The 13,469-nt window shown below is 40.3% G+C and overlaps 1 protein-coding gene across 1 annotated transcript in view; it reads right to left on the bottom strand.

Moving 5' to 3' along the window:
- LOC145405085 (uncharacterized) overlaps positions 1 to 13,469 on the bottom strand; it is a 143,943-nt gene that overhangs the window by 122,191 nt on the left and 8,283 nt on the right. Inside the window, exons 2-3 of the mRNA XM_080276596.1 lie at positions 7,705 to 8,328; positions 2,561 to 2,655 (exon numbers count right to left, since the gene is read on the bottom strand). Coding sequence (XP_080132722.1) covers positions 2,561 to 2,655; positions 7,705 to 8,302 — 693 coding nt within the window. The 5' untranslated portion in view covers positions 8,303 to 8,328. The remainder of the gene's footprint in view (positions 1 to 2,560; positions 2,656 to 7,704; positions 8,329 to 13,469) is intronic.

The raw sequence follows: 13,469 nt of genomic DNA, 5'->3' as shown, positions 1-13,469 counted from the left end.
TTCAGTGGAGTTTTCCATGAATGCTGGTGTGCATCAGGGGTCAGTCTTGAGCCCCTTACTGTTTGTCAAGGTGCTTGAAGCTCTGTCACGTGACTCAGAATATGGACTCCCCAGGGAGATGTTGTATGCTGACTGATGACTTGGTGTTCATTGTAAAGCATGTAAGGGAGGTGGAGGGAAAGATTTAGGATGTGGAGAGATAGAATGGGGCACAAAGTTGTAAGAGTACATGCAGATAAAACAAACGTGATGATATCTAGGGCTGGTGGTAGTACTGTCAATGCAGAGGGAGAGTGGCCATGTGCTGTTTGCCACAAGGGTGTGGGAAGTAACTACATCTCGTGCAGCATCTGTGATAAGAAGGTGCATTTGAGATGTAGTGGTATTAACCCATGGATTGTGAGCCAAAGCTCAGGCTGAGAAGCATCGCATTGCGAGCCACAGCTCAGGCTGCGCTAACCTTCCAGTGGTCGTGTATCGCCATTGACTACTCCACCCGTAAGGAAACTTACGCATAGCGCTATGCAAAGATGGAGAGAGAAAGATTTTTTTCTCACTAAAGGATGCCCTGGATGTTTATGTTCAAGTTTATAATAAACAAAAACTATTTTTTTTTTTTTTTTTTAGTTTTCACTGCACTCGTACACAAATTTACACATGGCACTATGCAAAGACAGGAAGAGAGAGAGAGAGAGAGAGAGAGAGAGAGAGAGAGAGAGAGAGAGATTTTTTCCATCAGATGATGCCCTGGATTTTCATCTTAAGTTTATAATAAACAAAAATTATTTTTTTTTATTTTCTTGCACACCAGGGGGTGGGATAAAAAAAAGGCAATTACACAATCCACAGGTTAAAGGTACTGCAAGATAATGATGATTTTGTGTGTGCTGTGCATCAGGGAGAGCATGTAGAGGTTGTAAGGCATGAAAGGACTGATCTTGCTGGCGAGTCTCTTTTGAGTGTGTGGAAGCGTTTTGTTACTTATGGGACATGTTATGTGCTGGAGGTGGAGTTTAAGCTAGCTCTGTGACTAGGGTATTATTATTATTATTATTTTTTTTAATGCTAGGAAGAAGGAACCAAAGGCCACAAGTCCGCAATACTGTTCCTTCCAAGAGAAAAACAAAATACAAGAGACAGGCAAGAGTGGTTGGAAGAAGTTCAGGAACTGTTACCTTTCCTGAGACTGAGAGGATTCGCCTTCCAAGGTAAGGGATCTTTGCATAAGTAATTTGTTAGGAGTGTGATGATGTATGGTAGTGAGACCTGGGCAGTAACAGAGGAGGATATTTGTACGTTCAAATGTACAGAAATGAAAATGATTAGATGGATGTGTAATGTATTCTTGAATGCAAGGCTTGGGGGGGGCTAGGTATGCAACTTAGGAGTTAAGAGGAAAGATGGGACTTGAGTTGAGAGGAAGGATGTGACTTGAATGTACTGGTGTTGTGATGAGGAGGGGTAGACTGAGATGGTTTGGGCATGTGGGGAGGATGAGGGATGACAAGTGGGTGTTGAAAATGAGAAGTGTGAACATCGGGGGTAGGGTTGCTAGTGGCAGAACAAAAAAGATCTGGGACGAGGTTACAATGTGACCTCAGGGATAAGGGACTGAATAGTGAGGCTGCTAGAAATCGAGCAGCATGGACAGCCGCCATTAGGTGATCAATGCTGACACATGCAAGCACGTTGAAGCCTTTATAAACTATATGAACGATACAATGAAAGATGTAGAGTAAGGAAGTCAGCAGAGAAATGAGTAGAACAGAGCATGCTTAGGTGTTACATACAGTGGATGTAAATAAGGTGGTGAAAAGGGTATACAGTATGAAAGTTTGAAGAAGGGAGAAGGCATGCCACGCCAAGACAGTGAACTGAAATACAGTATTAAATAAGTGTGTCAGGAAGCAACATATGGAAACTGATGAAGCTTAGGAACTGAAAGGAGATTGAGTTGGTTGGATGACTTATGTATGTAGGACATGACAACAGTTTGGCACCCATCTTTTACCGGGTCACTGATGGACTGATGTAGCAGGTATTATGTGAATCACATCTTCAAAGAAAAATACTCCTGAGAAAACATGCACATAGTGACATAAAGTCAGAATTCTGGAGGCTTTAATGGTATGTGAAGGAGTGTCTGCCCCTTTTCACTAGGCATCCTGTTGCTGGTTATCCCTCTTTTTCTAGTTGCCTGGTACCTTCAGAAAATTTGCAAGTTGTGGTATGCCGACTGTTTCTTCACCACCATAACCCAATATTTCTCTCATTAATTCCACCTACTCCTACTGATTTATACATCTTCAGCCTATAATTAGTTGTTCTAATTTCTTCTTCTTAGGCTAAGATGAGAATGAATGTGTTTGAATGGATGAGTAAATGGGGAGTGTGTCGTCCTGTCTCAGCTACCTCCCTTTCCTTGGGGGAAGCAGCCTAGGTATATAGATAGATAGATAGAATTTCTTCTTTGCTGACATCTCAAAACTTACTCAATGAACAAGTCTGACTTGTAAACTCAGTTAAATAGAGAACAGTATCACCAAAACTGCTGTCTCACTTTAGTGTTGGGGGAAACAAATGATGTTGGCGCTGGTGGGTAGGGTGAAGATGTAGGTTCTACTGGTGAAGGCTTCTCTGCTGTACTGGATTTGCCTGTAATGGAAGATCATACTACAAAGAAAGCTGGTAAAATAAGTTACAGTCTGATGCTGTTAACTCCTACAGTTCACAAATCTCCAGGCCTGACTCACCCCTGCTGCAAAAAGGTATCGATTTTTCAACTTTCACCAAGGTAAAATTTTCACTTACCGATTTGAAGAGCTTGAATTTACACACCTGAAAATGCCGATCTCAGTCCCACTGGCCTAATGGTTACCGCACAGTTGACTATCAACTACAGTATTACAATAGTTACCCATCGCGTCTGAACGAAAAGAGGAAAAGTTTGGCATATACCTATTTTTCACCACATCTTTAAAAAATCACCCAAACCAATATGAAGCATGTGCTCAGGCATGAAAGAAGCTGTATGAGTGTCCATAAAAAAGGGGGGAAAAAATTACCTTTGCATGCCAAGATTCCTACGCTCCTCATGGGGCAATGTAGAATTGGATGATGGATGGATGGATGGCATGCCAAGATAAAAATATATCGATTAACTGCATAAGTAAATCATTCAATAAGACAAATATACATAACAATGAAATGTATAAATGAAAAAAACATTATAATATAAATAAATGATATAACTGAAGGAAAAAAAAAAATTGCTTGTCATGTAAAAATATCAGGTTCTGCATGTAAATAATACAATAAAATACACGTACTGGTATGTGTTATATAAAAAGCTAAAAACCTGTATTGATTGTGTAAATGGTCGAACAGCAGAAATAATAATTAAAAAAAATATATGTTGCAGGTACTGTACAATCACAAAAGTTTCCCATCAAAAATGAAGGAAAATGGGTAAATTATACAAAAGAATCTAATATTCTTTGGCTAATAACTTTACATAAATAACTAACAACAGATATAATATACATTCATCATCATCATCATCCAATCCTACATTGCCCCATGAGGAGCGTAGAAGTGCTAGGCAGTTGGTCCCGACATTTAAGATGAGAGTGATCAGCCTCACTCATCCCTGAGTGGCATTACATGAGCAATCAACCCGAACCATTCCTTGGATATAAACCTTCATCGGCTCAATCCGACTGGAGCGCAATAATTATCCACTAAACCACCAGGCGCCAAAATTTGGTTATATGGTTACCACCCAGCATAGGAAATGGTTTCCTGGTGTACAGGAAACCCCTTGCATAAAACAGGTTGAAGGTAATAGCTTGTAAGTCAATGATGCAATGACATGGTGTCTGGCTTGCTTGAGTTGGGCTGGGGGTGACAGTCTGATGAGGAACCAATGGGGTAGAGGGAGGTTGAGTGGGTGTGAGGGGGTCCTGGGAGGTGGAGAGGGTGGGGGGGCCTCAATAGGGAGGGAATATGCCTTCTACATACCCCCACAATGGTACAGAGGGGGTATGGGGGAGATTTGGGTGAAGGACAGTGAGAGGAGGATCCAATGGGGCATAGGAAAGTGGAGAGATGGCCAAGGGGGGAGGAGCCTCCCACCACATCTAGGGGGACCTATCATGCCAGACACCACCAGACATTGTTGTTCCATTTACCAACTATTGCTAGCTCCATTTACGTCACTGAAGAGGCGAGGCAATCTCTCCCCAGTGGATCGGACGGAACATGCCTTGTCTAAAACACATTGATCGATGATGAACAGCCGTTGGGGGTTAATCTCAAAATTTTACTTGCTATAAGTATTCACAGTAATGGAGTAACCCCAGTCTGCCTAGCCAAGCAGTCTCATCAACCACAGACTAACAATCATCCCTGCAAGACTATCCCTTGCAATGGACCGACGTTCCCTAGTGGTGGACAGTACCTCACCACAGCAAGATGTGGGAAAGATTGTGGAGGTTTGGTTCTTAGACAGATGTTGCAATTGCATCTCTCTACCTAGTTAACAAGGGCACCATAGTTGGGTCCATATCATCCCATTATTTGGTTATATGGTTACCATCCAGCATTGTGAAGGGTTTCCTGGGTTATAGGAAACCATTAGGTATATCACTCACTGTTGAGTCACGTAAGAAGTAGGCAACCCCACAAGTGAGTGGATGATGGTAACCACCTCCTACCATTACTTGTCATAAGTAACTACATGCAGTATAGATTCTTCTATGCTTCTTACTCGTACCTTGCACATGACAGCTGTGTCTCAATGTAAGTGGTAACTTTCAAATATGAAATTTACACAAAGAAAAAAAAAAAGAGGATGCTATACACTGCCATAAACAATTGTTCATAAGTCTTGTTGCAGCTACAGGTCTCACACTACAACATTCTCATTTCACTAGACAAATGGCACATCTGATCAAATATTTCCATACTTTTTTTTTTTTTTTTTTTTTTTTTTTTTACAAGGCTTGGTGAATGAGTTTGGGAGTGTGTGTAAGAAATGGAATCTAAAGGTGAATGTAGGGAAGAGTTAAGTTATGATCTTTGAGAGAAGTGAAGTCAATGAATGCACAGTTAGGCTGGATGAGGAGGAAATGCAAGAAGTGAGTGCATTTAAGTACAATATAGTACTTGGGTCGTGTGACAAATGAGGATGGAAGTTTAGAGGAAGAAGTGCTTGAAAGGTTACAACAGGGAAGAAAGGATGCTGGTTCTTTGAATGCAGTGATAAGGAACAGGGAAGTGAGCATGGTAGTAAAAAAGTTACTGCATGACAGTACTGTATTGTGATACCAACTCTTAACATATGGAGGTGAAATTTGGACCTTGTTGGAGGAACACAAGTCAAGAGTGAAAGCAGTGGAAATGAATTATTTAAGAGGAGCATGTGGAGTTATATGGAGAGAGAGACTGACAAATGAGGAGGTGAGGGAGTGCTATGGTGTGGATGTGGATTCGAGAGAAAGCATTAGGAGAAATATAATGAGGTGGTTTGGCCAAGTGGAATGGATGTTGAGTGAGAGACTAATAAGGAGAGTGTATGTGAGTGAGGTGAAAGGGGGAAGAGGGAGGGGGAGGCCAAGGATGAGATGGGGGGATGGAGTGGAGAGGTATATGAGAGAGGGGGGTGTGAGCTGGGAGCAAGGAAGTGAAGTAGCATTGGACAGCACGACAATGAGCCAATCTGTTTGTGGCCACCCCTTATGGGATTGAGGCGTCTGACAATAGATAGACAGACAGACCACACATTTTCTTGTACAGTATAAAAATACTTGGTAAAACTTCTACTGTTTAGTATATTACAGCACAGTGGTTTCCTCTATACTGCAGGTCCAAGTAACATGGGTTCACTACATTACAGTTTAGTCATATTTGTCCAAAACACTTATTATGTGGCAAAATTCCATCAATGGACAGGTCTGTGAGGATGAAACACCATTAAATGATGCAGTTCAATTATTTAACAGCCTCCCTCTGAAGGTGTACTGTATTGCAGAAATTACTGTGGTAAACAATCAGGGTGTCAAATACCACCCAAATTGAAAATTTCCAGATGACTTACTGTTGAAGACATCTATGCATGCATCAAGGAAGAGTGAGGAAGTCATGCTGCATTATCAGGCTTAGGATTTGTCAGTGAAAGATATGCCAATACAGGCACTTGTACTTCTTGTTTTCTCTACAATAGATTGGAAGGCTTATTCATAAGTGAACCATCATTAAAAGGAAAACATAAATTCATTCAAATTCGTTTTGTAACAAGATGCTGCCACATCCACTCCCGATTAGAATCAGATTTGGAGAGTTGATGATAAATTCTGGTAACTGATATGCTAACAGAGTGACTGAAGCATACAGCTGATATTTCATGAGTCTATTAGAAAACTAACTGCTGATTTCAGTGCTTCATCAGTTATGTAATGACAAATCACAAAATCACACAGTTTTGTATGGCTTACAAGAAGGAGGTCAAAGGGGGAATACTGGGAGTGCATGGCAGGGGGAGGGGGGTCAAAGGAGACTGCTTAGAGGAATTTGGGATGAAATACCATTCTTCCAATAAGTACTATATTCATTCCGCCAACAATGCAGTTTCCTATAACACAGAGCATAGTCTATACCAATCAATGACAATATGGGGAAACCACAGTATATGTCAATCATTGCACAACACTACCCTAACTTCCACAACACAGTGTTGCTTTGGACAGATCTGCATCTGGCTAGGAAGGAGCAATCACTTTACCAATTACAGTTAATTTTTTTCTATTCAGTTCATAGGCGTCATGAACAATTAGAAAATTACAACTGTAGCTTTACGTTTCTGAAAAAAGCTTTAACCTTTTCAACGTGATGGAAAAACTTGAAAGTTTTATTCTTAGTACCAGTAACTCAAGAAAATTTTACTGAACTCATATTACTGTAATTACAACACAACACTTTCAAAAACATGACTTCATCATGAGAACCATGAACTCAATATTGTTGTCGCTTAGTAACCCTGGTCTGTCTGGCTGTGCAGACCCATGAACCACAGGCAAGCAACTGCCTCTGCACAGTCATCCTGCAGTGGACTAATGTTCCCTTGCAGCATATCACATCTTGCCACAGATAGGTACAGGGAAAAATGAGATTTGGTTGCTGGATGGATGCCTCACTAGTTCTCATCACCCAGTTCACAGGAGCACTATAGCAGGATTCACATCACTCTGTTATTTGGTTATAAGTTTATAACCCAATGTTGTAAATGGCTTCCTGGATTACATAAAACCAATAGACTTGTCACTCAGTGCAGAGCCACCTTAAGTGGAAAGGAGTGTAATAAAAAGCAACAAGAAGGAGAGGATAAAGTGGAAGAGAGGAGGGCAGACACAGAAAAAGAATGATAAAGGTGATGAAAGAAGTATGCAGCACTACATTGTGACAGTGGATGACAGTCACCACCATAAACTCAATATAACCTAAAATATACCATAGCAAAACAATGTGGGATTATAACCTTGTAGTATATCAACACTTCAAATATATATAAATACTTGAAATAAATTATGATATCAATATAATCACACTGTGGTGTAAGCCTAATCCAACAAAAGCTACTTATAACTGCAAACTAAATTATACTGTGGAATGTGGCTAACCATTCATCCATGTGTTAACTGAACTTACTTGCATTAAATATCCAATATAATTCTTCTGCATTCTGTCCACCTTGTTGAGGGATATTTTTGTTCTGTTCAGTGTTAGTGTGTGCAACTATATTAATATCAGTGCCTTTCTCAGTTTTCAAGACATCCTCCAGTCTTAGGGTATATCTGGATCCATCTCTTTCATTCTTTCCATAGAAATTTTTAAATGATTTTGTATCCTCCTCATCTGACACATTTAATGACAACATTTTTTTATTAAATATAATATGTGGCTTTGATTCTTCACTGGTACAGTTTACGGAAGGATGTGATATAAGTTTCCCACTTTTAGCTGCAACAGCCAATGAATGTGAAGCATGCATGCTTGACTTTTTGTTTTCATATGCTGCTGATTTTTGTTTTACTAATGATAATGGTAAAACATTAAGGGTGGGTGGGGCACTGTTGGTGAAAGAGAGGGGGACAGGAATGTGTGTGGGGGGCAAGAGGTGGATATTGACATGGTGAGAGGCATGCAGGGCAGCAGTGACAGGTGGAACATCAAGGTGGCACATGGCAGGGGTGATGCTCCATGTAGCCATCAATGTGGCAAACAACACCAGAGCCAGCAGCATCATGGTGGTGCTTCATGTCTCCAACCACTCTGAGGAATACAAGTACAGTCATCATTATCTCTCTCTCTCTCAGTCCCCCCCTCCCCCCATTTTTTTGCTGCGAAGTCTATATTAACCCGTTGAGATTCAAATGACTATTTCAACTGTCATTTCAAATCCAACCTCAGAGATTCGGATGACGCTTTTAATCGTTATTTTAAGAAACTTTTGTAAAATATTCACCATAAATCGCATTTATGCATCATAACAAACAGGCTCTAGCATGATGTCACGGAATGGTTGCTCTATGTGTGGCGGTACTGCACAGCTGGTCTGACTCATGGCTTTGTTTCTTTATAACTTTATTCTTGGTGAATATTTTTCTGCTGCAAGGTATAAAATTTTTGGTTTTGGCCTAACTTCAACTTGTCACTTTGACTTTTTATTTTCCTTGTTTTCCATTTATGAACATACTATGATAAAGTACAACTATTCAGCTTCAAAATAACACCACAACCAGCATCCTACCATTAAAAGTGCATTTACACTGACTGATCAAAGAAAAACATCGCGAAGCGAAAATGCGGCCGAGCCTAAAATAAAATTGTGCGTCTCTTTCCTTTTGCTTTACTGCTCAATGAAATGCAAAAATTACCATAATCTACATATCATTGTAAAGGTAATTTACTGTATTTTTGCATGGTTTAAACCAAATTTACATATCTTTACTCGTTATTTTTTGCCGAATATTTTTCTATGGCAAGGTATAAAATTTTGCCTTCTCGCCTAACTTCAGCTCATCATTTTGACATTTCATTTTCTTTGTTCTCCTTTTTAGAACATACTAGGTAAAGTACAACTATTCAGCTTTAAAATGACACCAAAACCAACATTCTATCATCAAAAGTGTATTTACACTGAGCGATGAAAGTAAAATATTGGGCCGCGAAGATGTGGGTCAGCGTGAGTGGCTGACTCTGGCACAGACATAATCTGCCCGGCCAAAAAACCTGATAGGGTTAATTTACACAAAAATTGCCATCTAATGTTGTGCTGTGACTTACAAAGTTGATAAGCCAGTTTTACCCAAGTTACAGACCAATTATAAGGAAAAAGTTGTAATACTGTATTTTGGAACAAATCACCAATGTATACTGCGAAGCTTGGATGTTGTTGGAAGGACACAAGTCAAGAGTGAGAGCAGTGGAAATCAGTTATTTAAGAGGAGCCTGTGGAGTCACATGGAGAGAGAGATTGACAAAGGAGGATATAATGGAGTATTGTGGTGTCGATGTGGATGTGATAGGAAGCGTTAGGAGGAACACACTGAGGTGATTTGGCCATGTGGAGAGGATGGAGGGTGAGAGACTGATGAGGAGAGTGTATGTGAGTGAGGTTGAGGGGGGGAGAGGGAGGGGGAGGTCAAGGATGAGATGGAGGGATGGGGTGGAGAGGTATTTCAGAGAAGGGGGTGTGAGTTGGGAACAGGACAGTGAAATGGCAGGGGACAGGGTAACATGGAGGTGATTTGTTTGTGGCCACCCTGTACGGGATTGAGGTGTCTGGCAATAGACAGATAGATACATACTGTATATACAGTTCCATGAATAAAAAATCTCTTGCACTGTACCCACATATTAATAAATCTGGGAACACTACTGTGATGTACCAGCAATAACTGATAAAAAATGTGTCATCATACTGAAGGGTACAAAACATGCAATAATATTTAAACACAAATCAATCAATCAATCAATCAATCATTTCCTGTGGCACCCCACGGGATGCATAGGGTCTCAATGAACTCTCTCCACCAATATCTGTCTCTTGCCATCTCCTTCAGGTCCCACCAACACTCCTCTCCTGCTTCTTTTTTCATTGTCCTCAACCAGGTTTCCCTCGGCCTACCTTTACCTCTTCTTCCTCTAGCAATCCACTCTGGCACATTCTGTATTAAACAATACGTTCGTGCGCCTGGAGAAATGCCAGATGTCACCAATATTTTAATTTTTCAGATGGAAAAAAAATCACATGTCAGGCAATAATTGAATGTCCTTTTTCATGCATCTTACTTGTATATGTGCCCCAGCCACCTCCAGCGAGACAGTCTCACATATTCATTAACTGGTTCCACTCTCGTAATATCCCTTACTCTTTCATTTGTAACTCTGCCTTGCCACTTTACCCCATGAATCCTTCTCAGTATTTTATTCTCAAATCCTAATACTTTCTGATCTATTGCAATTGTACTGTACCATGACTCATGCCCGTAAATTAAAACGGGTCTAACCATGGACTTGTAAATTTTCACTTTAGTATGTACCGAAAGCATATTATTATTCCAAACAGATTTCAACATTCCAACAGCTCGCCAAGCCTGTCTAATCCTCTCCTCAATTTCATTGTTTAATGATCCATTAGATGATACAATCGTTCCCAGATATTTAAAGTTTTCTACATTCTTCACCACATTATTCCCAATTACACAATCGATTTGGTTCTCCACGTTCATATTAATAATTTCAGTCTTTCCACAATTTATTACCAATCCCAATTTTTCTCCTTCCTCCACCAGACAATCGAGCACCCTCTGCATCTCGTAAATACTTCCGCAAATCAGTGGATCACTGTTTAAACACAAATACAGAAACAAAATATCAGATAAGTTTCATAGCAAATAAATGCACTTGCTCCACAGAAATTACTAGTACGGTACAGTATAATACACTTCATTGTACAAAAACAGAGACAACTTCTGAAAGTGTGCAAAGCTGACCAACCAAAAGAAAGCTAAATGCAAGACCCATTCGTTTCAGTCTACATTGTATTTGAAGGATTGGGGGCCATAAGCAATAAGAGCGTTCGTGCGCCTGGAGAAATGCCAGATGTCACCAATATTTTAATTTTTCAGATGGAAAAAAAATCACATGTCAGGCAATAATTGAATGTCCTTTTTCATGCATCTTACTTGTTATAAAAATACATAAATATTCTATTTCTTCTCTTTTAAAGGTATTGTCAATGCAGCATGAACAAAAGTAATTATAAAAAAATATTCCACAGCAGTTGCAGCCTGGTTTATGCATACATAGGAATATATATGTATATCTTTATCCAATAACAGAAATTAGTTATAATTTATACTAACAAATTAAACTCCCTATGACTAAGAATAAAACTCAATTCACTTTAAAAAAAACATGTCGATATTTATATGCTGCCTCCGGTAAAACAAGTTTTCTGAGGAAACTGAAACAGCCGTCTGTCTTCACTGGCTGATCTGCTCATCACCTGTGCCTACTTCGTATGTCTGGCAGCGGTAAGCTTCAGTACGCCCTAAAATTTTAGAGTCTAATAAATATTAAACTACAGATAGACCATATGTGCCATTTTTTGTAAAAGTAAATGATCCACAGGTATACATGGCGAGTGATGAGAAGGGTGGGTGGTGAACTGAATGAAAGGAAGGCAATGATTGATTATATGTGTGTGGATGAAAGGATGCGAAGATGTGTAATAGATGCAAGAGTTTATAGAGGTTGGGGGAGTGGACTTTCTGACCACTACTTGGTGGTGGCCAGAATTAGAATTCAAGTAAGATGGAGGAATAGAAGAAGGGAAAGACGAGAGGAAGGAGTAGTTGCAAGGAGGGTGGAAAGGTTACAAGAGGATGAGAAAAAGGCAGAGTATAAGAGAGAAGTGGAGGAACGATTGGGCAAATATGAATTGGAGCAGATGGGAGACGTGGAAGGTGTGTGTAGGATATTTACAGAAGAAATATGTGCAGCATGTGATGTGGTGTGTGGAAGGAAGAGAAGACGGAGGGGGGGTGCAAGGAACAGCGTGGTGGACTGAAGGGGTGAAACAGGCTGTGGCACAAAAGAAGAAAGCATACAATGAATGGATGAGAAATAGGGGTGTGGAAGAAGTTGAGAGGCGGAAGAGAGAGTTATAAGTAGAAAGAAAGAGAGAGGTGAAAAGATTAGTAAGGGAGAGTAAGAAGAGAGTGGATGAGGAATTTGGAAGGAATTTGAGTGTAAAGTGGAGGGACTGTAAGAAAATGTTCTGGAAAGAGGTGAAAAGAGTAAGACAGGGTGGAAGTGAAGTTAGCAGGGGAGTGAAAGATAAAAGTGGTAGATTACTACAGTTGTTCTATTTTATGAAGGCAGTTTGGGTGGGGCACTCTGGGACCTCACTCTGTAGGCTTTGCGCCACATCGATGCCACACATGTGCTCTCTCTCTCTCTCTCTCTCTCTCTCTTATATTTATATTAACTACTACTAATTGTATTTTCAATATTTTTTCTCTTGTTTTCGACTTTTTTTCCACACCACCCCTGAGGGGAAAGTCGATAGGTGCGTTTTTTTTTTTTTTTTTTTTTTTTTAGCTTCCATGGCGGGAGACTGACCGAGTATGACCCGCTCACGCAGGGCTGTCCCTCGTGTCACCACCTGACAACATCGCAAAAGCAACTCTGACAAGTCTTATGAGATTTATACTATACTATATCTTTTTTATTGAATTACATCTATACAGAGTGTTTAAAATTCATTAATAAGCAGTTACTAGCTTAAAATAGGAGAATGAGAGAGAGCTAGAGGTGAGCACAAATAATTACGTGTCTGCGGCGATGTGACAACAGAGCTAACAGTGTGAGGTCCCAGATCACCCCACCCAAACTGCCTTCATAAAATAGAATGACTGTAGTGGAGATGGGAGAAAAAGTGAGCAGATGGAGAGAACACTTTAAGGAATTGTTGAACATAGAGGATGGAAGTAATGTGAGTATAAGTGGCTGGGGAATGGCTGGGAGAAGGAGGGAGGTGAGAAGACAGGAAGAAATCAGTAGGACAGAAGTTGTGGAAGCAATGAAGAAAGTTAAATCGGGGAAAGCCCCAGGAATTGATGGAGTGTGTGGTGAAATGCTGAAGCATGGGGGAGAGATAGTAGTAGAATGGATGTGGAGGATGTGCAGATTGGCCTGGGAGGAAGGTAGAGTCCCGGAGGATTGGAAGTCAGGTATAATTATTCCCTTGTACAAAGGAAAAGGGGAAAAAGAAGTGTGTGGTAATCATAGGGGCATTTGTCTTCTTAGTATAATACGAAAAGTGTATGGTAGGATACTTATTGACAGAGTTAGAGAAAGAACAGAGAAATTAGTTGGAGAAGAACAGGGAGGCTTTAGGAAGG

Source organism: Coenobita brevimanus, chromosome 65 (genome assembly GCF_032717465.1).
Source record: "Coenobita brevimanus isolate Jiangsu-jjx chromosome 65, ASM3271746v2, whole genome shotgun sequence".
Taxonomy (NCBI): Eukaryota; Metazoa; Arthropoda; class Malacostraca; order Decapoda; family Coenobitidae; genus Coenobita; species Coenobita brevimanus.
Note: the sequence above shows the minus strand (reverse complement) of the source record. Positions and strands in the feature narration are given on the sequence as shown.